Source organism: Leucoraja erinacea, chromosome 8 (assembly GCF_028641065.1).
Source record: "Leucoraja erinacea ecotype New England chromosome 8, Leri_hhj_1, whole genome shotgun sequence".
Lineage (NCBI taxonomy): Eukaryota > Metazoa > Chordata > Chondrichthyes > Rajiformes > Rajidae > Leucoraja > Leucoraja erinaceus.
The window spans coordinates 55,009,158-55,036,815 of NC_073384.1; the positions used below are offsets into that span (position 1 = coordinate 55,009,158).

At 40.9% G+C, this 27,658-nt stretch overlaps 1 protein-coding gene across 6 annotated transcripts in view; it reads left to right on the forward strand.

The window, feature by feature from the left end:
• LOC129699718 (estrogen-related receptor gamma) overlaps positions 1–27,658 on the forward strand; it is a 241,510-nt gene that overhangs the window by 9,219 nt on the left and 204,633 nt on the right. For 4 of the 6 annotated variants that reach the window (XM_055639735.1, XM_055639736.1, XM_055639733.1 and 1 more), the window contains one exon: positions 14,723–14,801. The exons of the other annotated variants lie outside the window; for them this stretch is intronic. In XM_055639735.1, coding sequence (XP_055495710.1) covers positions 14,785–14,801 — 17 coding nt within the window. In that variant the 5' untranslated portion in view covers positions 14,723–14,784. The remainder of the gene's footprint in view (positions 1–14,722; positions 14,802–27,658) is intronic. 6 annotated transcript variants of the gene reach the window in all.

The following is a 27,658-nucleotide window of genomic DNA, read 5'->3' on the forward strand; positions in this document are numbered from 1 at the left end:
GGCTTTTCTGATAACGAAGGTCAGATTGCATCTCGGGATCAGAAGTGCCCGGTGTAAACTAAAGATAAATGCGAAAACAGTGCAAGTAGAGTTAAAATGTTTTACAGGGCTGGGTCATTGAAGTGAAAAGAGCATATCAACTGACAATTTAAAAGTTAGTAGAAACAATAACTAATGCTGGTAAAGATTGCCAATCAACTCAATTCAACCACTATTATCTATTTAGAGGGATTTCTATTCCACACTTGGCTCCTTTAGTTGGATTCTGTCTTTGGATTTTGCATTTAACAGAAATGGTGGTGATAATGCAAAAATTATGCAGTTTGCATTTATTTCTTGAATACGTAATATTCTGTTTTCCCATTCTTCCACATATTATAGAGTAGGGTGTCGATGAAGCAAATTTTGTAAGGATTAATTTTAAATATTTTAAATTAATTGACCGAAAAAAAAGACATGTAATTTCTTAAATTGGATAATTGCTGTGCTAATATCAGTATTGCAACATTGGGCGCAACTGAAGTGACGACGGAAACTAATATTTGATATAGAAATTATAATACATAGAAATATAGAGTAGTTACAACATGGAAACAGGCCCCATTTAGCTCAGGCAATCCATGTCGGGTTTTAATAAGTGGATTCGGATTCTTAGAATTAGAAATGAATTTTTGGGAAAATTATCAATAGACCAGAAGCAATCACACTACACTGCAGGCTGCTTAACTACTTTATTCGAGCAGAGATGTACATTTGGATAATATTCAACTGAACTTTTGGGGGTTTGCTAATCCCTCAGGCAGGCTCAGTGTAAAGGGCAAACATATTTATAGTCATCGAAAACAGTCTGCGATGAATGCATAACATATCGCTAAATGGTATACTTCAGTAACACATTTAAAAAAGTGATATATAGTTAAGATTTTTCTATTATTTAGACCAAAAATGTAAAGCATGAGAGCAATATTTATATAAACACATGTAAGAGCTTTTCCTCAGCAATATCGCATAATGCGTTAAAAAACAAATGAGACATCACGTAGCTTGATAATTTCCCATGACTGAGCCACCAGCATGAAGCATGTAATTTAGCATGATTTAAGATGCATATCTCTGAGTTTGTACGTTGTTTCCAGATAGGCTGTAGTTTTCCTGACCTTCTCTGATACATTTTTGGCACTCACCGCTTCTCATTTCAGTTGCACTGCGTATGTAGTTTGCACAGGTTAAAGCTGGAAAATAATGCAATATTTTTTAAACAGTTTGCAAAAACTGCACAGTAGCCAGCTGCTGATAATGAAGGAGTGATGTTGGTGGATAATGCAGCATTTTCACTGATACGAAACAAGAATGTGGGTGTTCTAAAAGTGACTTTTCCTACAGAATTTAAGAAATGTCTAAAACAATTTTTGTCTTTTTTTTTTGTACAAGCATATTGATTTACTTACCCCTACATGGCATGTCACACTTTTATTTGCAGAAGACTCTGGGTCATTTGTTTCCTGGCTAGGAGTCTGCATGCGCCTGACTTTGCATCTTTCTGTTTCCTTTTTTTCTCCTCTATCTTGTCTCCGGTGTTTCCCTAGACACTCTAGCAGAGCTTGGAATCTCATTGCCTGCGAAGCCATGGCTTTTCAGGTTATATTCCTTGTTGACCGAGTGTTAGTCAACCCCGGCAAAAATATTAATTCTCACTTTATGAGTGTGTTCGTTTAGTATCTTCTTGGTTGGATCTCAGCAGCCATTTTCAAATCACCATGTTGATGCACTACCAATTTAATTACCCATTTATGCACAATAAATGATTAAAGCACATATAATAATACCCACAATTAATGGTCTATTGGCCTTGCAGCACATTTACTCAGTTGGCCAGAGCAGGAGTCATTGCATGCATATTGCATGGACACACACGCCATGGTAACCCTAGGACATTTTGCGATCAGCATACTTAAACACCTTTTGGTACATCACCAGCCATTGGGGAAGGAGTGAGGGAGTGAACAATATCCCAGATAATGTTTGTGCTTTGTTTAGAGTGAAACTCCGACCACAGTTACTCCCCAGGTTACCAACAAGCAACTTATATACAGCCCATACATACGAACGAATGTTTGGTAGACCAGTGGGGTGGATTGGTCAGCTGCTGCTGTGTGGAAAAAGATTATTGCACCTTACAGAGAAATCTGAGTGGGGGCATTAAATGCCCTGAGGTATGCCTAAACATTGCCCTTGGTGGCCTATGATTTTATTTATATATACTGCCCAGCAGCCACATTTCCAACTTGCGACCTGTTCAGATGACGAACGGCTCTCAGGAATGGAACCCTGTCACAATTTGGGGAGGAGCTGTATTGGAAAACTAAAAAGTGAGAAACTAGGTGGAATCGATTCACCCATCCCTTGACCCGCTGCACAATGTTGGGTGCAGCTTTTCAATGGAGTCATGATTTAGTGGGCATAATAAGATAGAGGAGTAATAAAAAAATAGCTTATGTTGTTTACTATGAGTAGTCTGTAATGTTGGACTACATTGGAGTCGAGATTAGTTTTTGTAAAGGTGACCGTAAGTACACATGACTTTGAAGAACTTCAATCTTCGAATATTGATAGTTTGTAGGCTATTAGTAATTAAAATGGTGCTTTCCTCGGAGAGCAAAATATTGTGATGGTTTATGCTGTATTAGCCTCCATTAGAAAAACAAATTCTAGATTTATTCTTATATGCCTCTATTTTTAAAGTCATTCGATTTGCCACAAATTCCAATACAGATGTGTCTGAAAGCCAAAAGTGCAATTACTTGAATTTAGACGGTGGTTTAGAATTCAAAGTTGATACAGTTCTCATACAAGTGAGAACCAGGCTAATAGCAGAAAGTTTGAAGGAGAAGTTTAAAAAGAGAGAAAAGCGAGACGCATGGAGAAAAGACTGGCAGCACACATGAAATGGACTCCAATGATCTGGATTTAGGTGTAGAGTACAGAATGTCTTAATTTATAGATGACATAAAGCTGGGGACAAAGTGAACAATGGGGAGAATGGCAATAGACTTCAAGGAGAGATGGCATGCTGATGGAATGGGCAGAAAAGTGATAGATACAATTGAATGCTGTACCAAGTGTCACCATTTGATAGGATTAATGAGAAATTGCAATATAAACCTGAGATAATATTAAGAAACATCCTATTGAGATAATATTGAGATAATATTAAGAAAAATGTTATATGCACATTAAGGGAAAGAGGTTGACTAGAGAGATAATCCGGCCCCTCAGAAACTAACGTGGCCATCTTTGCGTGGAACCTCAGAAGATATCGTGTATTTCTCCAATCTTTTTGAGAATGAGTATTTCTCCTCTATTTTTTACCATGAGAAAGACATGAAGACTGGGGAACTTGGAATAGTTAAAGGAGATGTCTTGAGGACAGTCCATATTAGTGTTGAGGAGGTGCTGGATGTGCTTAGGCATATGAAGTTAGATAAATCTCCCGGTCCTGATCAGATATATCCGAGGACATAAAGCTAGAGAAGATATTTCAGGACCCCTGGCTGAGATATAGGAATCATAATTAGACACAGGTGAGGTGTCAGAAGACTGGAGGCTGGCTCGTGTTGTGCCCCTATTTAATGAGGGCTGCAAGGAAATGCCAGCGAGCCTAACATCTGTGGTAGGCAAGTACTGGAGAGTATTCTGAGGGATAGGATGTTTATGCATTTGGATAGGCAGGGACTGATTAAAGATAGTCAGTATGGTTTTAGATGTGAGAGATTATGTCATGAATCTGATTGAGTTTTTTGAAGAAGTAATCCAAATAGTTGATGAGTTGAGCAGTAGACGTTGTCTATATGAACTTCAGCAACACATTTTATGATGTTCCACATGGTAGGCTGCTCTGGAACATCAGATCATATGGGAAACCTGGGAGTGCTTGTCATCTTGATAGATAATTGGCTTCATGGAAGGAAGCAGAGGCTAATGAGGGAAGGTTGTTCTTTTGGACTGGAAGCCCGTGACTAGTGTGCCTCCGAAGTAAATGCTGGATCCATTGCTATTTGTGTTTTATATTAACGGTTTGGATGAGAATGTAGAAAGCATGGTCGCAGACGACACTACAATGGGTGGTATTGAAGATAGCGAAGATGGTATCAAAAACTACAGCAGGATCTTGATCAGTTGGAATAGTGGGCTGAGGAATGGTTAATGAAGTTTAATGCACACAAGTGTAAGGTGTTGTATTTTAGGAAGTCAAACTGGGGCAGAACGTTTGTGAATGGCAGGGCCCTGGGGAGTGTTGTGGAGCAGAGGGATCTAGGAGTGCAGGTACATAGTTACCTGAATGTGGCAACACAGGTAGATAGGGTGGTCATGAAGGCTGTTGGTACATTGGCCTTCATCAGTCGGAGTGTAGAGTAGTGAAGCTGGAATGTTACAGTATATTACAGTTGTACAAGACCACGTTTGGAGTATTGTGTTCAGATTTGGTCATCCTGCTCTGGGAAGGATGTTGTCAAGCTGGAAAGAATGCAGAGAAGATTTACAAGAATGTTGCCAGGACTTGAAGACTTGAGCTTTAAGGAGAGATTTGGCATGCAATGACGATTCCTTGGAATGCAAGAGCTGGGGGTGATCTTATAGAGCTACAAAAATCATGAGAAGAATAGATAGGGTAAATGCATAGATTCTTGCTGCTAGCTGGAGTAGGGTAATCAAGAACTGGGGAACATTTAATAACCTGTGGGGCAAGATTTTCACACAGAGGGTGGTTAGTATATGGAATGAACTGCCAGAGAAGATAGTTGAGACAAGTACTAATTAAGGGACATTAGGATAGGTACATGGATTAGAAGGGTTTAGAGGGATATGGGCCAAACGTGGGCAGGTGGGACTAATGTAGATGGTGCATCTTGGACAGCATGGGCAAGTTGGGCCAAAGGGCCTGTTTTGGTGCTGTATGACTGTGATTTGATATTTGTTAGTTTTTACTTTGATGTGATGAGTAGGAATTGTGATTTTTTTTGCATATTTGAAGGAAATCATAAAGGGTACATGGAAGCAGCGTTTACATACACAGTAAACAAATGCTGTGCATGAGTCACCCATTTACTGGTTCATTTGTTACCCTCCAAAACAAATCATAGTCTCACAGTAAACAAAAGAATATTCACCTCATGACCGCACAGGCTACAAATGAGCTTCCTGAGCCAATTCCAACACTTTCAACTTTTGATCTGCAGTTTTACAGATCACAAGTGTTCAAATATAAATCCAAATACTTTGTTACTATGATGAGTATTTTTTTTGCCTCCACCACCCTTTCACACATTGAGTTCCTTACCCCTTCCACTCATTGCGTGAAAGGTCATTATCTTCTTGAATCTTTCCACCAGTTGCTTTACACCAATGCCCTTTATTTATACATCTTCAGCCGAGGGAAACAGGCCCTTCCCTCTCCAGGCCACTCATAACATTATACACATCAACTGTTTCCCCTCAAGTTTTTCTGCTACAAAAAGACTACGCCGGCTTATTCAACGATTCTTAATAGCCAAAATATAACAGGTTTGACAACATCCTCGCAGACCTCCATTGCACTCCCTCCAGTGCAATCAAAACTTTACTGTAATGTGATGTGCAGAATTGTATGGAGTACTGAAGCTGTGGTGTAACTGGTGCTGCGTACAGTTTGGATTTAACTTCCTTGCTCTCATTGACTTGACTAGTAATAGAAGGCATCCTTCTTACCTTTTTAACTATCTTATTGACCTGAGCTGCTATAACCCTATGTGTGGCATCCATACAAAAGCCCCTCTCTTTCTCCATGCCTCTCAATATCCTCCCAAAGCATGACGAGGGTCTCTCAATATCCTCCCAAAGCATGACGAGGGTCTCTCGTGTCATGCTGCCGTGCTTTGTTGCACACTTTTCCGGATTAAATTCAAATTGCTGATACTCTGTCCAATGGCCGGAGTATCCCCCCCCCCCCCACCCCCCCCCCCCCCCCCCCCCCCCCCCCCCCCCCCCCCCCCCCCCCCCCCCACCAACCGTCCTAATAGTTTCATCCTCGGTTTCAACTCTATCACCCCTTATGTTTAATTTTCTCCCATACATTCAAGTCTAAGTCATTAATGTGTGTGACAAAAAGCGAACGTGACAAATCGTTATTATGGAACATTTACGCCTTTCCCTTCGAAGCTGTTGATTACATTAGTTGACTTGTCGATGTGGTGACTTGACACTGTGTGTGAGGTAGTGAGCAGCCCACTGATGTCTTCCACTGAAGAGGAAGCCATAGAAAAAAGCAGACCTATCACCTACCCGCCTCTGCCTCACAAACTCCTTCCCCCACTTGGCTCCAGTCTGAAGAAGTATCCCAATCTGTAACGTCACCCGTCCATCTTCTCCAGAGATGCTGCCTGACCTGCTGTGTTACTCCAGCACTTTGTACTTTCTTATTTTGTAAACCAGCATCTGCAGTTCCTTCTTTCTCCATATGTCCATTATCCACCCCAATTCCCCCCTCATCAGGTGCCAACTATCACCTAACAGTCTGTCTAACCCCCACCTCACATTTTTATATTGACTATTTTCCCTTTGCACTCTCAACCCTAATGAAGGGTCTGTACTCGAGGTGTTGGCTATTCCCATGCCTCCACCAATGCTGCTGAGGTCCCTGGCGGTTTACTATTTCTGCATAATGTAACTGTACTTCGATTTCCCGGCATTGCTGAGTTCCTGCAGGTACAAAACATAATTGCATAGATGTATCTTCAATTCATTCATTGTACAAATTGTTTTAGCTACATGCAGTGAGTCATACAGGCCTGTGCACAGCTTCCTGGTTGTAGTTATAATGCATTCACAGTATGCCTGTCCTTAACACCCACTCTTTAACGTCTGAACCTACAGGTTTGCAAGGCCAGACGTATTTTCTCATTTATTGAACCTTCCTTTCTGTCAGGAAGGCGGGCTTAGATACTGAGCTCAACTGACTGAGAAACCCATCAGCCACCTAGTCGAGGCACAGTGTAAGAGTATAGACTTTATTTAGACACAAAGTGCTGGAGTAACTCAATGGGTCCGGCAGCACCTCTGGAGAAAAAGGATGGGTGATGTTTCAGGTCGGGACCTTACTTCAGATTCCTGTCTGAAGAAGGGTCCTGACACGAAACAACATCCATTCTCCAGAGATGCTGCCTGACCCATTGAGTTACTCCAGAACTATGTGTCTATCTTTGGTACAAACCCACAGCTGCAGTTCTGTGTTTCTAGTACAGAGCCTATGCTAGATCTGCATGCAGCATTTTGCGTACATTGAAAGAAGTCTACCAGTGTACACCAGAATTAATTTTGAAATTCATCATAGCTGCAAGGTCCTTAGTGCACTTTTTCAAGGGGAACTTGTTCTGCCGAGACCTTTGGATGTTGAATTGGAGTGGGATGATGAAGAAAGGATGAATAGTCAGAGAAGCCAGTAGAACTTGACCCGGCAGTACAGGGAACTAACAAAGCACTAAAGCAGCAAATTATTGTCAAAGAATCTTCTGAATATCCCTGCTCTCAACAATAGCTATCCTCGTCCATTTGATCCAGCACAAATGCTCACCAGATCAACAACTGTCAGCTATATAACAGCTGAAGAAGTGTCACAACCTGAAACGTCACCTATTCCTTTTCTCCAGAGATGCTGCCTGACCCGCTGAGTTTCTCCAGCATTTTGTGTCAACCTTTGGTGTAAACCAGCATCTGCAGCTCCTTCCTACACAGCTGTATAACATTAATGTTCTCCTTTTTCAATATTATGAAAGCAATAAGTGAACTGAAAAGCTAATTGTACCTTTGCTACCCCTACCATTTCCTGGTTAGACTAGGCAATTTGACATACATTGATGCCCATTGCAAATCATTTTTGTGTGATCCCAGTGTTTGCTCTCTGTGCACATGACCCATTCTAACGAACTTACAATGCGGCCAATAGGGAGAAATAGTAGGTAACATGAAATCTACCTGGAGGGAATGGAAATCTCAATGGTGAGTAACTTTATGGTGGGCAAGTAAGAATTTCATTGTACTATCCGGGACATATGACAATAAAACACCCTTGACTCTCTTGACTCTTGACTCTTTAAAGGACTTTGTTCGAAGCAGACAGGTTCAACGTTGTCTGACATCAGTAACAGCCGTGATTAATAAGCTAGCCAAAGAATAGGTATGTTGTCAGCCTGAAGCAAGTACAGCATGTGCCTGGATCAGAAACCAAAGCCATAGATGGGTCTGAGCCTCAACACTGCCATTGCTATTTCCATGACCTAAGTGTGATAGATATGATTTTGAAGTTTCCAATCACATATTTGTCTTCAACCCTTGCATGTTGGGCGAGAGGCTGTTTGCCAACACCTAGAAGCTAGATTTTTTATATTTTACCAAAATAATTTCTGAATCTCTAAAACTATCTGAGGTATCTTGTGGCAGACACTCAATCGATGTTTGACTGCATGCGCTTAACATAATGCATGTAGACAACACACAAGTTGCAGCCAGAATCCACTGTTGCCTCAATGTGCACAAGCACTCAACAAGGGACCTAGTTCTGTTTACAAGGTTTGCATCAATTGCTGACTGTTCAGAGTGGGATACAAGGTTAGATTCTAGCCAACTGTCTCTTGTTGCGTAGGAAGGAACTACAGATGCTGGTTTATACCAAAGATAGACACAAAGTGCTGGGTCAGGCAACATCTCCAGATGATATGCTGCCTCTTAAGTTGTTTTATATTCCTGCCTTTCTTACACTCATATGCCGTTGAATTTTGACAAGCATACAAATTGACTGGAACTCATTGTCTGAAAGAGTAGGAGAGACAGAAATGCTTATCATTCTTAAAAAGTATCTGAATATGTTTACGAAGAGCTTTAACCTCTGGGATCACACACCAAGATATAGAGAAGTGAGATTATCCTTAACAGCAAAAAAAATGTCATATAGCGCTGGAGTAACTCAGCGGGTCAGGTAGCATCTCTGCAGAACATGGATAGGTTACTTTTCAGGTCGGGACCCATCTTCAGATTGATTGTTAAGAGAGGATGGCAGGAAGAAGCCTGGCAACTTATAGGTTAGGGTGAGGGGGGGTGGGGGGGGGGCGGGGGGGAGGGGAGGGGGGGGGGGGGGGATGTGGACAAATGCCAGAGGACAAAAAGAGGACTGAAGAGTTATGATTTGTGAAGCTAGAGGAAAGAATGCAGGTGGAAGGGGAGGGAGAAATAGGTGCATCCAGATGGGGCACCGGGTAGGTGTTGGGAAGGGTTAGGGGGAGAGAGGGGAGGGATTTACAGCTAGATAGCTAGCTATTAATAGAAACAGCTTTTTTTTTACAGTGCGTGATTTCAATGTGATGAATGTCCTCTCTCTGTGCCTTTGGTGATTTTACATGAAGGGAACGCAAGTGAATCTTAGAATAATGTGAGTCAGAAGGTTTGACTTGGCTATCTGTAGGTTTATTGAACCTCTTCCTGAATCATGTCCCCCCCATGTGTGACTTTGACCATTTGAGTCGAGCAACTAGCTTTAAAATGTTTTCTACTGCCCGCTGGTTGGAAAATATTACATCTTACTCCCCTCCTTCACCAGTATCTCCAAAGCAGGATCTGCACAACTCTTGTGATGTTGACGATTGATAGTTCTCTGCAGCCAAAATCAATGTCCCTGTTAAGAGGTGCTGGCTGTAAAATTGGGATCCTATCTGGTGAGTTGCCAGTCAGTTGGAATACAGAAACAGAGATGTAAGGCTGAAGCTCTATAAGGCGCTGGTCAGGCTGCTTTTGCAGTACTGAGAGCAACTTTGGGCACCATATCTGAGGAAGGATGTTCTGGTTCTGGAGCGGGTCCAGAGGAGGTTTACAAGAATAATTCCAGAATGAGTGGGTTAGCATATGATGAGCGTTTGACAGCACTGGGCCCCTACTCGCTGGAGTTTAGACGGTTGTGGGGGGACCTCATTGAAACTTACAGAATAATGAAAGGCATAGATAGAGTGGATGTTTCCACTGGTGGGAGAGTCTAGGACCAGAGGTCATAGCCTCAGAATCAAAGGGCTCTCTTTTAGAAAGGAGGTGAGGAGGAACTTCTTTAGTCAGAGGGTGGTGAATCTGTGGAACCTATTGGCACAGAGGTCTCTGGAGGCCAAGTCAGTGCATATTTTTACGGCAGAGAGACAGATTGTTGATTAAAATGGGTGGCAAGAGTTATGGAGCGAAGGCATGAAAATGGGATTAGGAGGCAGAGATCAGCCATGATTAAATGGCGGAGTAGACTGAATGGGCTGAATGGCCTTATTCTACTATAACTTGTGAACGTGAACTTGTGAACAACATGAATTGCATTGACAAACTGCCCACTTTATTCATGAAATCCACATATTGGGGACTTCCTTGCAGGTATAAGGTCAGATGAGCACCCCAGTTGTGAAACCCATTCTGCTCCCAAAGACACTGTGGGAGTTTTTTTTTATCCTTAAAGTTTCGTGTATTGCATTATTGTAATTCACATATCATCTGAAAACCAATTCATCCTGCTTCTTGTTTGGAAAGAGCAAATAATTACAAATATTTTCTTATTAATATTCCATTTGCATCAATAATTATGGCATTATTTGCACCGTTTCAGATGTGTTTATTTCCTTATTTGAAAAGTATATAATCTTGATAAACATTTTTTTATTAACTGCAAACTCCTTTGACAATGATTTTCGTGTGCCAAAGTGAAGTTGAGTGCATAGAAAAATGTTGAAAGAGCAACATATTTTGCAATACCAATATTTAAAATCATTGCCCTGGACCGAACATTTTTTTAAAATATCATTAATATACCATCTCTGCTGTAGAAATGCTGGAAGAGGGCAGGCTGGGTCTTATTTCTACTCATATTAAAGGCTGGATTGTAGACCTCCCTGTGGGAACAAAAATGTTTGTACATATTTTATGCACGATTTTGATTTAATCTTAAAAATAGATCAGCAAAACCCCAAAGTAGTCATATATGCAAATTCTCTAATAATTCCAAACCAACTCTGATGGAATGATAGGATCAGAAAATGTACTTTTGGATGTCCATGAGTTTTACTGGTCCAGCCCCAGAATGTCATTTAAATGGCAACGTGCTGATGAACGACTGGCTTAATTGTTTGATTACAAGCCATTTGCACATAAAAGTAGAGCTTTGTGACTTAGAATTTGGCTTATAATTTTTTTTGAAGCGAACATCCGATTTGAAGCGAAGCATGATTCCTCTTCTACCCATTTAAAATATTTCCATAGATTTTTATAGATATGACGATTAAGATTAGCTTCACTTCAGCAGGCCAAGAATGTACAATTTAGGTTTGGTGGTACTTTTAAACATAAAATAAAATAATCTCCTTATAATTCAGGCAGCATTGAAGTTTCCTGCATCCTGCATAGAGTTGTTAGATTCTGAAAGTGTCAACTATTTCAATAGTAAAAAAAGGCTAGCAAGCATGTTATGCTGTTGTTTTGAGAATTATAGCACACTAAAATAGGAAAATAGGAATAGATTACACTTAATGATTTGCATTGGTAGAGCTAAAAAACCCAGCTATTTGCTGATATCCGAAGAGTGTTTAATTGAAGTAATTAATTCAAGATAATTTTGTCATCCGCAGTAAAATGTTGATATATATGTATTTTGATATTTTCTCTATGACAAACCCATGTTGTGCTGCATTGGGTGAAGCAAAACAAAAATGCAGTTGTACACCAACGTTACTGTTGGACTCTCTCCCCCCATTGTCTTGCTGTTTTGTGGCCACACTGGATTCAAAGTCAGCTGTGTAGAGATACAAATTGCTTACTAATCTACGTACAGCTAATTTATATTGAATAGACTTTAATGAGATGCACCCAATCTTTTTACTTGTGCCATGATTAGAATCAAGCCCCGGGTCTTGATAAATATTCCATCAGAGTATTCAAATTACCCTTAAGGGCATTAATATGGGATAATAGATGGTTGGCAGTGAATTACAAGACAGTAATTCAATCGAGTGCCTCTGATGATGTCATAAATTGAGAGCTGAAAGTGCCTTCTGAATAGGAACAGGCCACCACCCCCACCCCACCACCCCCACCCCCACCACCCCCCCCCCCCCCCCCCCCCCCCACCCTTACAAAAACCCCCACTCCCCCCCCGCCCCCACCCCACACCCAACCCCCCCCCCACCACCACCCCCCCCCATGCCCCCACACCACCCCCCCCCCCCCACCCCCACCACCCCCCCCCCCCCCCCCCCCCCACCACCCCCCCCCCCCCCCCCCACCCCCCCCCCCCCCCCCCCCCCCCCCCCCCCCCCCCCCCACCCCCCCCCCCCCCCACCCCCCCCCCCCCCCCCCCCCCCCCCCCCCCCCCCCCCCCCCCCCCCCACCACCCCCACCCCCCACCCCCCCCCCCCCCCCCCCCCCCCCCCCCCCCCCCACCACCACCACCCCACCCCCACCCCCAACAGTTTACCGAGGCTTGGTGGGCACAGTGCATTTGTTGAGTGCAGAGGTACTAGTTGTTATTATGCCACGAGAGTGGGAGTGAAATCCAAAATCCTTTTATATTAAAACAAAATACTGCTTCCAGATAATTCGTATTGCCACACATCTCATCTGCTGGATCGGAGGTGTGAGTGGAGGCCTGCAAGAAACATCCTGTCTCTGTTTCTCTGCAGATGCACAAATAAAAAGAGGCAAAATATTTTAGTGACATTGAAGTGACGTACTTTGGTTCGACTACCAAATACTTACCTATCAGTCTGAAGCAAGGTTCAGACCCAAACTATCACCTATCTATATTCTCCAGAGATGCTGCCTATCGTGCTGAGTTACACCATCTTTTTGTGTCTGTCTACCTATACCAACTACCTACCTACTCTAATCCTATCATTCAGCACTGGGCCCACAGCCTTCCATGCCATGCCGTTTGAAGTATTTATCTAATCACACTAGATATTGTGAGAATGGATGCCACCACAATCTCTTCAAGCAGTGTGCTCAAGATTTAATCTACCTTTAGAGTGATTTTTTTTCCCTCAAATCTCCTTTAAATCTAATCCCTTACCTTAAATGTAAGCCGTCACGTCACAGAGGAAAAGGAAATGAAAATGTTGCTCACCATCTATCCCATTTATTTCCCCCATAAGATTTGCATGTGTTATCTGGTGCCCCTTCAGCCTTCTCCACTCCAAAACAAACCCAGTCCATTGCACCTCTCCTAATATTTGAAACACTCCATCCCAGGTTACATCCTGGTGAATCTACCCTGTGTTCTCTGAGGTGCAATGTCATACTTTCTATAGTGTGTGGCAATAAAAAGTGAACACAGTTCTCCAGCTGTGACCAAGCCAATGTATAGATGTACCATGACCTCCTTAATGGTCTTAAATTCTATCTCCCAGCAAATGAATGCCTTCTTAACCAACTTGTTCTTTAACCTACCTGTTCTGCTGCCTTTGGGGATCTTGAACATATACATTAAGATCACTCTTCTTCACTCCTGGCGTGCTACCATTCATTGTGTATACCCAAGCTTTAATTGTCCTCCAAAAATGCAGATGCTTTTATTTTTCAGAATTCCATTCCATCTACCAACAGTGAATTTGGCCTAATATATTTATTTATCAAATTAGAAGCATATCATTATTTTCGTCCAAAATCATTCAGGAAATCCACTTGTACAGCCTTAATCTGTGGCCTTGCCTGAGAGAGTTGTTTGAACGTACTGCGATAATGGTTTGAGCTACACAAAGTCTTGTGTGTGAGCTATTTTCGGCATACTAGGTTGGACAGATAAACAATTACATTTCTAACCATTTTTTGTCTTTTGTCATTATGCATAATTTATCTATTCTCATTTTACCTTTTTCTTAAATCATTTCATTTAAAAAAAAATTCCTTCTGTCATGCATTATTCCAGGACCAGGAGTGATGGCAAGAAACCCATATCTAGTGTTGTAATGGTCCTGTAACCAGCAGCTAGGAGTTGTGCAGATCACTTCTCCTTTCTTATTAGATACTGGTGCTATCAATTACCAAAGCTAACATGAGTAGGAAGAATAATGCCTTAAATTCAGGAGTACTAGATAGCCTATGGTGAGGAATCTTTTGAAAACCTTACAAATTGAAGAAGTGTGGGGAAGCAAAGAGAGATAGATTTGCATTATTTAAGCTCCTGGGAAAGCGGAGATGATGTGTGTAGATTGGTTATTGCATGTGAACCAATCATAGTAAAGTAGCATCACTAATCCCACCTTACTGTATGCTTTACATTAACCATGTAAATGATTATGTTACACAGCCTGGAGTTTAAAGTCATCTTTAATTGTAACACATAGTATAGCGGTACAGCAGGTTGTTAGTTGATAATTCATCATCACAGCTTCCAAGACCACCTAATGTAGGAAGTGGGTGTTAATATAAAGCATACAGTAACTTGGGTTAGTGATGCTACTCTACTATGATTGGTTCACATGCAATAACCAATCTACAGTGTGATTGGGTTTGATTTTAATATAGTGGAAAGGTAAGGAGGAAAGGTGCATAGGATGGCGTATTATTAGTATAGATCCTTTCTTTTGATGGATGGTGAGCACCTGTTAACTATTCGTGTAGGGAAAGAAAATGTGCAATTAAAATGTGATCTTTTTCCCCCTTTTCTCCCTCATTGAAGACGCTGGGTGCAGTTCCACAGGTGTGACAGCCTTCCTCACTACGCCCAAGAGCCCATTCTTCATGTGGAAACTTAAACCGTGAGTATCGATCGGCAGGTTGTTTCACTTTCTAGGGCATTGAAATTCTTCTCTCCTGATGTCTGCAGTTATGCTTTCCAGTCATGGCCACTGGATGCATTTCGTTGTCTCTGTACTGTACACTGACAATGACAATTAAAATTGAATCTGAATCTGGATGGTAACCCAGAGCTGGCAAGATTGGCCACTTTCCTGCCTCTTCCGTTTTCCTCAGTATGGAGGCACAGATATTTATTGGAAAATAATCTAACCCTCATCAAACTATGCTCATTGAACAAAGCAGAGGTCAAATCTAGTATTTGAACAGCTCTATATTTAATGGAAGTATCCAATGATATGTTAAACCCCCTATCCCAAACAATTGAAGAAATTCAATTTCTGATTTTATTTTGTATTTAGCTGATTTGTCAAATTTGATTACTATATTACATCAACAAAACTTAGACTTGTTGGGAAAAATCATGAAGTTTTTTATTCTGTGGTACATAATCTTCTCTTAATATTTGAGTTTTCTAAACTCAAAACCATATGACGGTGCTTTTGAATGCAAGATGACCAGAAACTGTGAGAGATAAAGAAATAAACATTTTAGATATCTATCGCAAGCAGTCCCGTGATAGCAAGTTAATCAATCCACCCTGCTGCGTTCTTTGGAACTAAAGTGGGACTTTGGAGATGCACTCCCCTCATATTAAGTGATGGAACTATTGGGAAGAAGGGACAAAAGGGCTTATATTCACTGGAATTTGGAATGATGAGAGGAGGTCTTGAAGAAACATAAAAAAATCTTAAGGGATTGGACAGGCTAGATGCAGGAAAATGTTCCTGATGTTGGAGGAGTCCAGAACCAGGGATCACAGTGTAAGAATATGGGGTAGGCCATTTAGGACTGAGATGATGAAAAACTTTTTCACCCAGAAAGTTGTGAATCTGTGGAATTCTCTGCCACAGAAGGCAGTGGAGGCCAATTCACTGGATGATTTCAAGAGAGAGTTACAGTAGATATAGCTCTTAGGGCTAACGGAATTAAGGGATATGGGGAGAAAGCATGGGGTACTGATTGGGGATGATCTGCCATGATCATATTGAATGGCAGTGCTGGCTCAAAGGGATGAATGGCCTACTCCTGCACCTATGTTCTATGTTTCTATGTTAAAATGAAACATTGCAAGTGAAGCGAAGGGTGAGAGCCCATCAGCTTGAGTGTCAGTGGTAGAAGCCTGGCAACAGGTTGTGTGTCTGCTGTCTCAGCAAGAGGGAAATCAAGCACGAAAGCAAGGGGAACTCCACTTCCAAGTCACAAAAATACTCGGTACATTGCAAAGTCCTGACAATATTTGGTCCATTATTGCTGAGGGATAAGTTCCCGACACAGATGTTTTTAACACACCATAATGTATTCATTCAGCAGGATTTGACCAAAGGATTTGTAATAAATCTGGAAAAGGAATAGCTAAAAATAAATGCTTTTTTTTTTGCTCTGGGGATGCAATGCATTTGATTAAAAAAAATTGTAAAGTAATAAATTCATCAAACTAAAATGCAGGAGCTAATAGACTGCTCAAGTTTCAATGAATGGGAAATAGAAATCAGGCTCCTATTACTGCAAAGATACACAGATGCTGTCTGCTTTAATCACTTGGTCATGGTTGGCAGACAGTTAGTCACCATAGACTGTGACAGGGTGAAAGCAGGGTACCAGGGTCCCTCGCAAGTGAAAATTTGATGCAGAAAATTATCTTTCTCCCTCCCTAGAAGTTAACAGCAACATTTTACTTCAAATCATTAGTCTCGCATAACTCAATCAATATGGATTTACTCAAAAATCAATTTCCTACCGCAAATATGATTGTTAAATAATTCACAAGTAACAAGCCCTCTGGCACCTGAAGGTTGAAGGGGGGTAAGTGCTGAACAAGATTTAAAGCAGATTTCAATTAAATGTAGAGAAGAAAAAAATATATATTAACATTCAGTCAGCCTTTGAAACTTTTCTTCGCTTGGCCAGAATTTTTTTTGGGGGGGAAGGGAGCGGGGGGGCAAGTGGAGGAAGAGCGCAGTGGAAAGCTGCATAAATCAGCGCAGGTGCAATGAAGCGAACTTAACTGTTCAGCATATGTAAGTGCAATCTGAAAATCACTTGAAATTGGTCCCTAGTGACCTCTGCTTTTGTCATATGGTCGTGATTATAACGATAAAATTGCATTGCCATGCCTTTAGTGAAAACGAGGTGGTTGAATAATTGTTACGTGTACTGAATACAGTGTGTGTGTGTGTGCCTGGTGATTCAGGACAGCCACTGGACATGTGCTTTCCCCCAGTGAAGCACTTTCTAAACGGCCCAACTCCTGTGCTGAATGCTACTCGGACACTGTTATTTTATTAGGAAAACTAGTCGGCTTTTTGAAGGTGTATGGAAAACCTGGTGCAGATATGATGACTGAATCTGTGTTCGCATCAAGCTCACTAATAAATTCTAGCTAATTCATTTTCTATTCTGTGTAGGGGTCTGCTTGCAGACTTGACTTAACAGAGGAAGCATCATGTTACTTCCTTTAAATAATTGATGTCTCTTGGCCTAAGCCAGCTCAGAAGAAAATCTGAAAATAGTGACTGATTAAGTAAATATGTAGCTTTTGCATTCCTGATACGTGGCTGGGATTGCTGTCATTGAATCTTTATGCAGACCTCTCCATTTCAGAGGATGCACTTTGACAGATTGTCATTAATATCAGAAGTGCGAGTAAAGAAACCTTTGTCTTTTTTTAGTTTGGCCGATAATGACAGTTTCCGTACCTGTCACAGAAATAGTTCAACACGACCACTTTTCCATATATATGCCGACCATAGATTTTGTTCAAAATTCATAAGAATGACTGCAGAATCGTTATTGTTTCAGTGTGATCATCATCGCAGATCAATGATGCTGAGTGCTCCGGCAGTTGGCATCTACATTGAAAGCTGGTATCAGCAGAAAAAGAAACCCAAAATGGAATAAAACCAGGCCCGTACTGTATGTAGATTAAAAATAACAGATACCTTATAGTGATTACAATGCAGTAATCTAATCTCAGAGTTTAGATGACAGTTAGAAACCACTCAAGGTTTACTTTGAGGCTCATGACATCACCTGAACCTGTCTATTAAATTACTGCCTTGTAATCACTTTTTGGTAGCCATTATTCTCAAATACCTATGCAATAGCTTATTTTCTAGTAATCCACCCCGAAAGTAAACTTGTAATGCTGCAGTGACAGTCACATGATACCCTTGTAATATTGGGCCGAATACTGTTGTTATGTTTATTATCCTTTCACCTTTGTAATTGCTATGAACAGTGTAGCACTTGTTCTAAAGATTAACTAGAGTTCAGTGAGTTAAGGCAAGAGTTCAGCCTCTCTTCTGTTGATATAAATTGTTTGAGTTTTGCTCTCTTGGTTCACAATACAATTGAAATCTGTGATTGCTCACTTAGAGTTTGTCAGCTGTGGCTCAGTTGATAGCCCTCTTGCTTTGTGCCAGGAGGCTGTGGGTCTAAATCTCAATCCGGTGGATTTCAAACAACCTAATTGTTGTTCCAGTGCTGGGGAGGTGCTGTACTGCCAGTGGAGCATGATAATACGATATATGCTGAAGTGAAACTCTCTCAAGGGAACACATAAAATTCCATGGAGGATCCAATCTCACATTAGGGGAATAAGATCTGGGATCTTGATCAATATCTATCCCCCAATCAATAGCTAATCTGCCAGATTATCTGACAAGATGCCAGAGGAGGAGTTGAGGCAGGGACTATCCCAACATTTAAGAAACAGACGGGTACATGGATAGGATAGGTTTGGAGGCTTATGGACCAAACGTGGGCAGGTGGGACTAGTGTAACTGGGACATGTTGGCCGGTGTCAAGTTGGGCCGAAGGGCCTGTTTCCACATTGTATCACTATGACTCTCTGATTATTAGCATGTTACAGCTTCTCTCTTGCATATTGTTGCTGTCTTTTCTAAATGACAACAGCAATTATGCACTCACTGTAAGGTGCTTTTAGGATATCCAGTCAAATGTCCTTCTTTCTGTATCTTAGATGGCTGATCTTTATTTTGCATCTTTATCTCATCAGACTGTTGTCTGAAATGTGAACATCTATCTATATATCTACCTATCTATATATTACTAAAACTCTCATCTTGTTTCTATGTTTATTTGTTTGTTTGTGTGCTGGTTTGTACCTATATTTGCACAAAAACAGTACAAGATAGCGCTACAATTTTTGCACCACCTTACCATTGTCCTGTGATGTACAAAGAATAAGTTTTGTTGAGATTGATGGTATATTTCACAAGTTATTCACATTTTAAACTTTACAAAAACCATTGAGAAAAATCTCCCATCTGCATTGGCAGTTAGCAGCGAATGACATCAAAATGGGGTCTAATTTACATAAACTACCCCTCAGCAGCGTTCTACCCCACAATGACATCACAATGGGATCTAATTTACATAAAATAAAAAACACTGCAGCTTCCACCTCACAATTACATCAAGGGGGGTAGGGAGGGGAGAGGGGTTATGGAGTGAGGGAGAGAGTGACTGAGGGTAGGGGAAAGGAGAGGGAGGGAGAGAGAGATGAGGGAGGGAGTGGGGGAGAGGGGGAGGAGAGGGGAAAGAGGAGGGAGGGTGAAGAGGAGGGGGAGGGAAATGAGCTGTACCTGCGCAGTTGGGGGCTATGGGTGAGTGGTGGAATAATGTGTTGGGGGAATGGGTGGTGTTGGAGGAACGGGTGAGTGGTGGAATATTGCGTTGCGGAAAGGGGCCCAACTTGCTCTAATATAACTATAAAAGTATGATTTTGTTTTAGTTGGCGGTGAGAAAAAAACATTGTTCTCTTCAACACTTGGAGTCTAAGCAACTGCAGAGAAGTAGGATAAACTATAATATTTTTAATTATTCCCTGCCAATACTGCCCTTCATGAGTTGGAGGAGGGACAAATTGATTGGTAGGTAGTTCATTGATAAGGAGTAGTAGTGTGTGATCTTTGTCTCAAATTGCAATCACAATCACAAAGTGCAAATTCTAACTAACCTTTGGAAAATGATCAAAGAGATGACTATCCTCCCAATATCTAACCAGTCTCACTGTCCAATTGCATATCCCACACTATTGCTGAAGTTGAGATCAATAACTTACTGCAAGCCAGCAGTGAATCCAGGATTATTTTGGTCATCACATTTTCCAGAGTGGTTTATATTAGATTATCAAGTTATATTTTTCATAGATATCTTTTTAAGGATCTTTTAGTTATACATCGAAAGAACATTTTTTAATATTTTTGTATTCATATTCTGTCATATTTGGCTTGTCATTAAAAGTTATATAATTTGTGTATTCATGATTGACTTTGTTTTGAGCAAGGTTCCTTCCAAGTTTCGAACCAGCACACATGGTTGAACAGCCAAGGTCAAGGAGATGAGTAGACAAACTATAAATCAAAAGTTCAATGTTATGGTGCCGCATAACTTTCGCAATAACTTTTTGCTTTCTGGATGTTCAAAATTAATCTATTGTCAAATGTAATTATTTTATAGAATTTTAATTTTAATAATGATCGTACATATCAACAGAAGAGACTTTGAACTCTTGCCATAGCCTACTGACAACTCTAGTTAATCTTTAGGAGTTAGACTTTAGTAGTCTGAAGAAAGGTCTCAACCCGAAACTTCACCCATTCCTCTCCAGAGATGCTGCCTGTCCCATTGAGCTACTCCAGCATTTTGTGTCTATCTTCTAGTTTATCTTTGCAGTCAGTAGTTCACTTTTCACAGCAACCATTGAGTATTATAGCCATGGGAAGTGTGTGAGTTAACAATATAGAATCCAGTATCACAAAGTAGTCGCCTGTATTTTTCCAATAAGACATGCAATTAGTAGTTTCTGCATTTAATATTAAAATAATTTAATCAGCAAGGAAGTTGACTATCTATTCCAATTTATCCTTATCAGCTAAATAATTAGTTAAGATAAACCTTATTCTTTATGCAGTAATGCCGTATTATGAATTATTCAGAAATTTTTTGCCAAAGGTGACATTCAGAAGTTTTAACCATTTGTAGTATGCAAAATGGATAATATTTTGCACCGAAGCAGCTGTACTTAACTAATGCTTTCCAGTTGCAGTAATGGAATTATAAGCAGAAATACACCTCTATAATTGAATTGCAGAACTCTTCACACCAAAGATCCAGGCGTAGGAAATTTCCATTCTTACAATTTGGAAGCAAATCTTATTTTCAATTCCTGCTTGGGCTTTAAAGATTACATTTAGTCAATCATCTGTTAACCATAGGCCATAACACCATAAGACCAGAGGAACAGAACTAGGCCATGTGGTCCATTGAGTCTGCTCTGCCATTTGATCATGGGCTGATCTATTTTCCATCTCAACTCCATTCTCCTGCCTTCTCACTGTAAACACTTGGATTTATGTTATTTTTAATTCTAAGTGTCGGTTTTTCCCTGATGCTGATTGAAAGAGTAGCTAAAGTTGAACAGCAAAAGGCATGGGAAAACAATGGAAAGCTTGGAGAGGAAATTCACCCAGTTGCCAATTGGGGCTTGCTGCTTTGTATTACGGATGTTTCCAAATTTTATTTATGCCCCACAGGATTGACATATCTGTAAGATATCCTAATTTTTCAGGTAATGCCAAATTGAGCGCAGAAGCTGATTATATTAACCTGAGTGTGACATTTCAATGTAAGGTCAAAGAGCATGGAGGTGGCCGATGGAATTCATAACAACTGCGTATTGAATGTTGTGATTAGGTATAAACATTACCTAGTTAACATTTTAAAGAGTGATGTCCTTCAGCTAAACCTGGGATTAGGCCTTGCATTTTATTGGACAAACGCATATTATATAATGTGACTAAAGGGTGAAACAAGGTGTCGGTGAAATTGTTTAAAAACTTGCTGAATCAGCAGTTGGGATGTCTGTGTCCTGGAAAGATGATGAATTATTATCTTTGCTCCTTGCCAGAGTAATTAGATTGTTGACGTTCCAGTTCCTAGGAAGTTTACAATTGAGAAACTCTTTTGAGTGTTGTTAATTACATAAAGCACAGGAGATAATTTATTATTGGTGAGCTGGTGCTCTGTGTGCATGGCAGATTAATTCCTGAATTAAGAGAGATGTATTATGAGGAAAGATTGTCAAAACAAAAATGCCACCCTCCGGAATGGAGAAAAGTGAAGTGTTGAGATGTGTACATTTGGGTGATGAGGGTGGGAAGGAGGTGCTTGGGAAAGCTTTTGTTAAAAGAAACATGTGTGCAGAGAATTTAATTTTATCTAGAATCGTCTCTCAGGTACAAATTTCAAAGAGTACCTTAATATTAAAGACACATTGGGACTCATAGAAACATCTAATAAGGAAAGGAGATCATTTTTATTCAATGGGTTCATGCAGGTGGAATAGACAGTTGTTGATTTTTTAGAGATACAGCGTGGAAACAGGTCCTTCAGCCCAGCGAGTCCTTACCGACCAACATTCGTTGTATCTTGCACTCTAGGGACAATTTATAGAATCCAATTAACCTCCAAATCTGCACCTCTTTGGAATGTGTGGTGGAAACCTGAGCAGCTCAAGAAAACCCATGTGGTCACAGGGAGAACATGCAAACTCTGCAGAGACAGCACCTATAGTCCGGATTGAACCTGGGTCTCTAGTGCTGTAAGTCAGCAACTCTACCGCTGTGCTACTGAGCTGCACCTTAGGTTATTCCCCTGTTTTTGGTTTGTAGCCTTATAGTTTAAACAAGAAAGAACAAGGAAGGTTTCAGCAAAGGATTGGGCAGAATCCCATGATGGAAAGTGGCACTAGGCTACTGACTTAAAAATTCATTTATGTGGAAAAGGTTTGCACAGGTGAAGTTCTTCAATACAAATCTGCTACCATTTTCTTCAGTTCACAATTTATTAGAAAATATAATTTTAGAAAATATTAGGTCATATTTATTTTTATTAGAAGATATGTGTTAAATATTTATTGAGCATTTTATTTGAAAAAGTATGAGAAGTTGTAACAAAGTTACAGGTCAGTCAGCATTTGTGGAGAGAATAGATAAATTGATCTTCCTGATGCAAACCGATTGTTAGAACTGGAATTTGGTGGCATGTTTGTGCCTGAAAGATAAACATATTTCCCCTGCTCAGATCCTGACTTGCCTTCCATACCTTGTATTTTACGACTTTGTTTCCGATTTCCCCTCTATTCATTAGTTTGCTTCTTTTTTTAATTTGCAAAGCAAATTTCTCTTGTCTGCAGCTTGTATATTATATATGGCTGTGCGATGTTCGACGTTCCCTATTTTGTTAATCTCCACTCATAATTGGACTTGCTATAAATTTGTTTACCAAAGCTCCTGTCATACCTTTGGAGGGGGTGGGGTAGTAATTGCTTCTTCCTAAATGAATGTGCAGCAACAAATCTAATCGTAATAGTTTGCAGTGACAGAGCGGTAGATTACATTCTTACCTCGGAATTTGTTTGGGGACATCAATAAAAATAACTCATTTGATTATTGACCAGCTACATTTTCATAGTCTTTATTATACAAATAATAATTGCTTTAAGGGAAGGGAGAGATTAGACTGCTACCTTCCCCTTTCTGAAAACAGTGAATTAATTTACAGTTATAAAGAATGATGGGATTGAACGAAGAGTACACAGAGGAAAAATTAAAAAAAAAAAAGGAAAACATCCAACAGGTTTGAGCTGGATATTTCTAATATCCCTGGAGCAGTGTTTTGCAAATATGCGACATTTTAAATCATCGATATTATAGAATAGAATACGGCCATTTGACCCATCATTCCTGCGGTGGTGCATGGTCTTAAACTGAAGCTATCTATTTTAATACAATTTCCTCTACCATTCCCCCATATCCTTTTACATTCTTTTTCAAATACCCATTTTATTCCATTTAAAAGATGTTACAGTCACTGCCTTAATAACTGCCTGTGGTAAAAGTATTCTATTTCCTAATGATATTCTTGTGAACAAAATCTCTTTTAATTTCCCCTTTCATTCTTCCAGTGATAATCCTCAGTCTGTGCCCTCTTGTTACTGATTCAGCAACCAGTGGAACAATCCTTCACTGTTTGCCTTCTCGAGACCTTTCATAATTTTGAAAATGTCTCTAGCGTGCATCCTTAATCTTCTATGCTGTATTGTTTCTCTCCTCGCTCATCTTACCGTAAGTCTGATGCTGAGTATGATTGAGAAATAATGCTGGTTTTGAGCTCAATCTTGAAGTGTTTACTTTTTGCTGTTTATAGTTTAATGGGCACAATAGTCTTGTCCTGCATGAATGAATATCGGTGTTGTGTGCTACGGCTCCACAACAGATGATACCTCTTATCTCCGGTGATTTTGAATTTAAAAACCACTGAAGCTCAACAATTGTATATTCTGATATAAATGGGCTGAAAATGACAATTTATTTAAATTTCGAAACTTAAAAAATGCAAATGATGCAGTCCTGTTTAATGCGGATTGCTCCTAAGTGAGATGAAACTTGGCTTATAAATTTTCATAGTGCTGAAACTGGGTTTAATAATGTTCATTTTCTGAAGTCTATGGGATAGTGCTTGGGAACTAACTAGTATGTGACACAAGAGGACACATCTGCTACAATGTACATTGGATATTGCACTGGTGAAAAATGAACATTTTGGGGAGAAGGCAGAAGAATGGAGTGAGGAGAGAGAAATAGATCAGCCGTGATTGAATGGCAGAGTAAACTTGATGGGCCAAATGGCCTAATTCTACTGCTATGCCTTATGATCAGCCATGATCATATTGAATGGCGGTGCAGGCTCGAAGGGCCGAATGGCCTACTCCTGCACATATTTTCTATGTTTCTATGATCTTACAATGAAGGTACAGGTGCATCTGAAGAACTATCCCAGGAATTAGTAGATTAACCTATGATGAGCTTTTGGAGGCACTGGGCCTGTAGTCGCTGGAGTTTAGAAGAATGAGGGGGGGACCTCATTGAAACCTATAGAATAGTGAAAGGCTTGGATAGAGAGGCTGTGGAGAGGATGTTTCCACTAGTGGGAGAGTCTAGGACTGGAGGTCGTAGCCTTATAACTGAAGGACTTTCTTTTAGGAAGGAGATGAGGAGAGATTTCTTCAGACAGAGGGTGGTGAATCTGTGGAATTATTTGCCACAGAAGACTGTGGGGGCCAAGTCAGTGGAGATTTTTAAGGCAGAGAGATAGATAGATTTTTAATTAGTACAGGTGTCAGATGTTCTGGGGAGAAGGCAGGAGAATGGGGTTAGGAGGGAGAGATAGATCAGCCTTGGTTGAATGACAGAGTAGACTTGATGGGCCCCGAATAGCTTAATTCTACTCCTATCACTGAAGACCCTGCTGGAAGTATGCTGAGTTGGAGGGTCAAGCTATCAGTTAGAATACAACACCCAACACTTCAATGCTGTCATTTTGAAACGCATCTCTGCTGCTCAGTTCAATTTTGTTTAGCAACACGTGTACCAAGGTGCAGTAAAAAAGCTTTTGTTGCGTGCTAATCACCTCACACACTTTCTGAGAAAAGCACCAGCTGCAGATTCCCCTCCAAATCGTACGCCCACCATCAATTCTTCATGGTCGTTTTATTTAAAGCTTTCAGCTCTGTCCCCAGGGTGATGACATTGTCTCTTCACCAAAACAAGCAGGGTGGTTCAAGACGGTGTCTCACCTTCACCTTCTCCAGGACAGTTAGAATGATCTAAAGTGCTGGCCTTGCGGCGATGTTCAGATCGTGAAAAATTAACCAATAACATGAAAATCTAAGGCTGAGCATGCACTAAACAGGAAGAACAGCTACCCATGAACCATCAACTGTCTGAAAAAGAGTCCCGACCCAAAACGTCACCTATCCCTGTTCCCAGGGATGCGGCCTTACCCGCTGTTATTCCAGCACTTTGTGTCTTGTTTTGTAAACCAGCATCTGCAGTTTCTTGCTTCTAAACTGTGTGAGTTGCTGGTTTTGTTCTACTAAATATATATGTATTTGATACTTAATTGTTTCAAGAAAGACCTCCAAAGTAACATTACGGGTCAAATTTATAGAGAGCAGTGCGATGGATAAGGAAGGACGTCATTTTAACTTCAAGACATTTGGGCAAATCATTTGCTGATTAACATGGGTCCAATGTCAGGCATTCCACTTGTGAAACAACTTGGCTGGGAGAATGAACAGAGGGTCCAGGGAGCCGGAAAAGCTGCTGAAAAATGGGAAAGGTCAGAGGAAGAAGTCCCAGGGTATGACCACATCTGCTATAGGGAGCAATTATCCCACTATCAGACGTGAGACACTTGCAAGTAACTAGCGACAATGCGATCTATCACCTAGTGCAGCTCTAGCTGCACCCTCAGAGCATGGTGAGGGACACATTGCCAGTGGCTGCCTGGGTGACCATGACAATGCATTTTTATACTCTTCACTGTCAAGTCCGGAGCTGAAGAAATGGACAATTTCCCAGTTTACCATCTATCGTTGAATGAGGAAAATTGTCCAGCTCTCTAGTCAAAAATAAATAACCACATTTCATTGTAAGGTAGCAGGTGGAGGGAACGTGTGGCAATGGAGTGTCACCGAACATGTTGCTTTTCAAGTGCCATATGCCATGTCTATCCTAAATGAGAAAGAAATAGATCCCATTCCTTTCAGTTCGAGCTGTTGTGTGACCAAAAGCAGTTGCAGATCATATAACCATATAACAATGTACAGCACGGAAACAGGCCATCTCGACCCTTCTAGTCCGTGCTGAACACGTATTCTCCCCTAGTCCCATATACCTGCGCTCAGACCATAACCCTCCATTCCTTTTTCGTCCATATAACTATCCAATTTATTTTTAAATCATAAAAACGAACCTGCCTCCACCACCTTCACTGGAAGCTCATTCCACACAGCCACCACTCTCTGAGTAAAGAAGTTCCCCCTCATGTTACCCCTAAACGTCTGTCCCTTAATTCTCAAGTCATGTCCCCTTGTTTGCATCTTCCCTCCTCTCAGTGGGAAAAGCTTATCCACGTCAACCCTGTCTATCCCTCTCATCATTTTAAAGACCTCTATCAAGTCCCCCCTTAACCTTCTGCGCTCCAAAGAATAAAGCCCTAACTTGTTGAACCTTTCTCTGTAACTCCTATATAACAAAGTCTGGTGTCTTACCAGCTATCATTCTTCCGTGATCTGCTACTTGGTGACGAATGGTGAGGAAGGGTCCGACCCAAAATGTCACCTATCCATGTTCTTCAGATATGCTGCCTGACCCGCTGAGTTACGCCAGCCTTTGTGTCCTTTTGCGTAAACCAGTATCTGCAGTTCCTTGTTTCTAGAGGATGACAAAAGCTATCCATGACAGAAAGGTTGAGCCTCTGGTGTGCATGCTCCCACATAAAACCTGATAGAGAAACTGTCAGGGTGCTGTCACAACACTATGGCTGTGGTGTTCTGGAGGAGATTTGCAGCCACGGGTTTCTGCTGCATGCCAGACCATCAGAATGCTAGTTGTGAGTCTTCATTTACTCGAGTTTGTTGGCAGATGATTGATGAAGGTTTGGTGATTTGAGTAATATCCAAAGGTAGTGGCCCACTTTGGTAGGAGATTGCATTTGAAAATGCATTCAAGGTCATTGAACATTTGTTCAAGGTCATTGCACGTCTCACGGCACTGAATTTAGGCCCTTGGAGTGAGTTTCCTGGCATTGATCTCCATGCCTACTTACTCCCACTGCCTTAAGACCATGTTCCTGGAGGGCTGCTAGGCCCCTTGTTGATACAGGA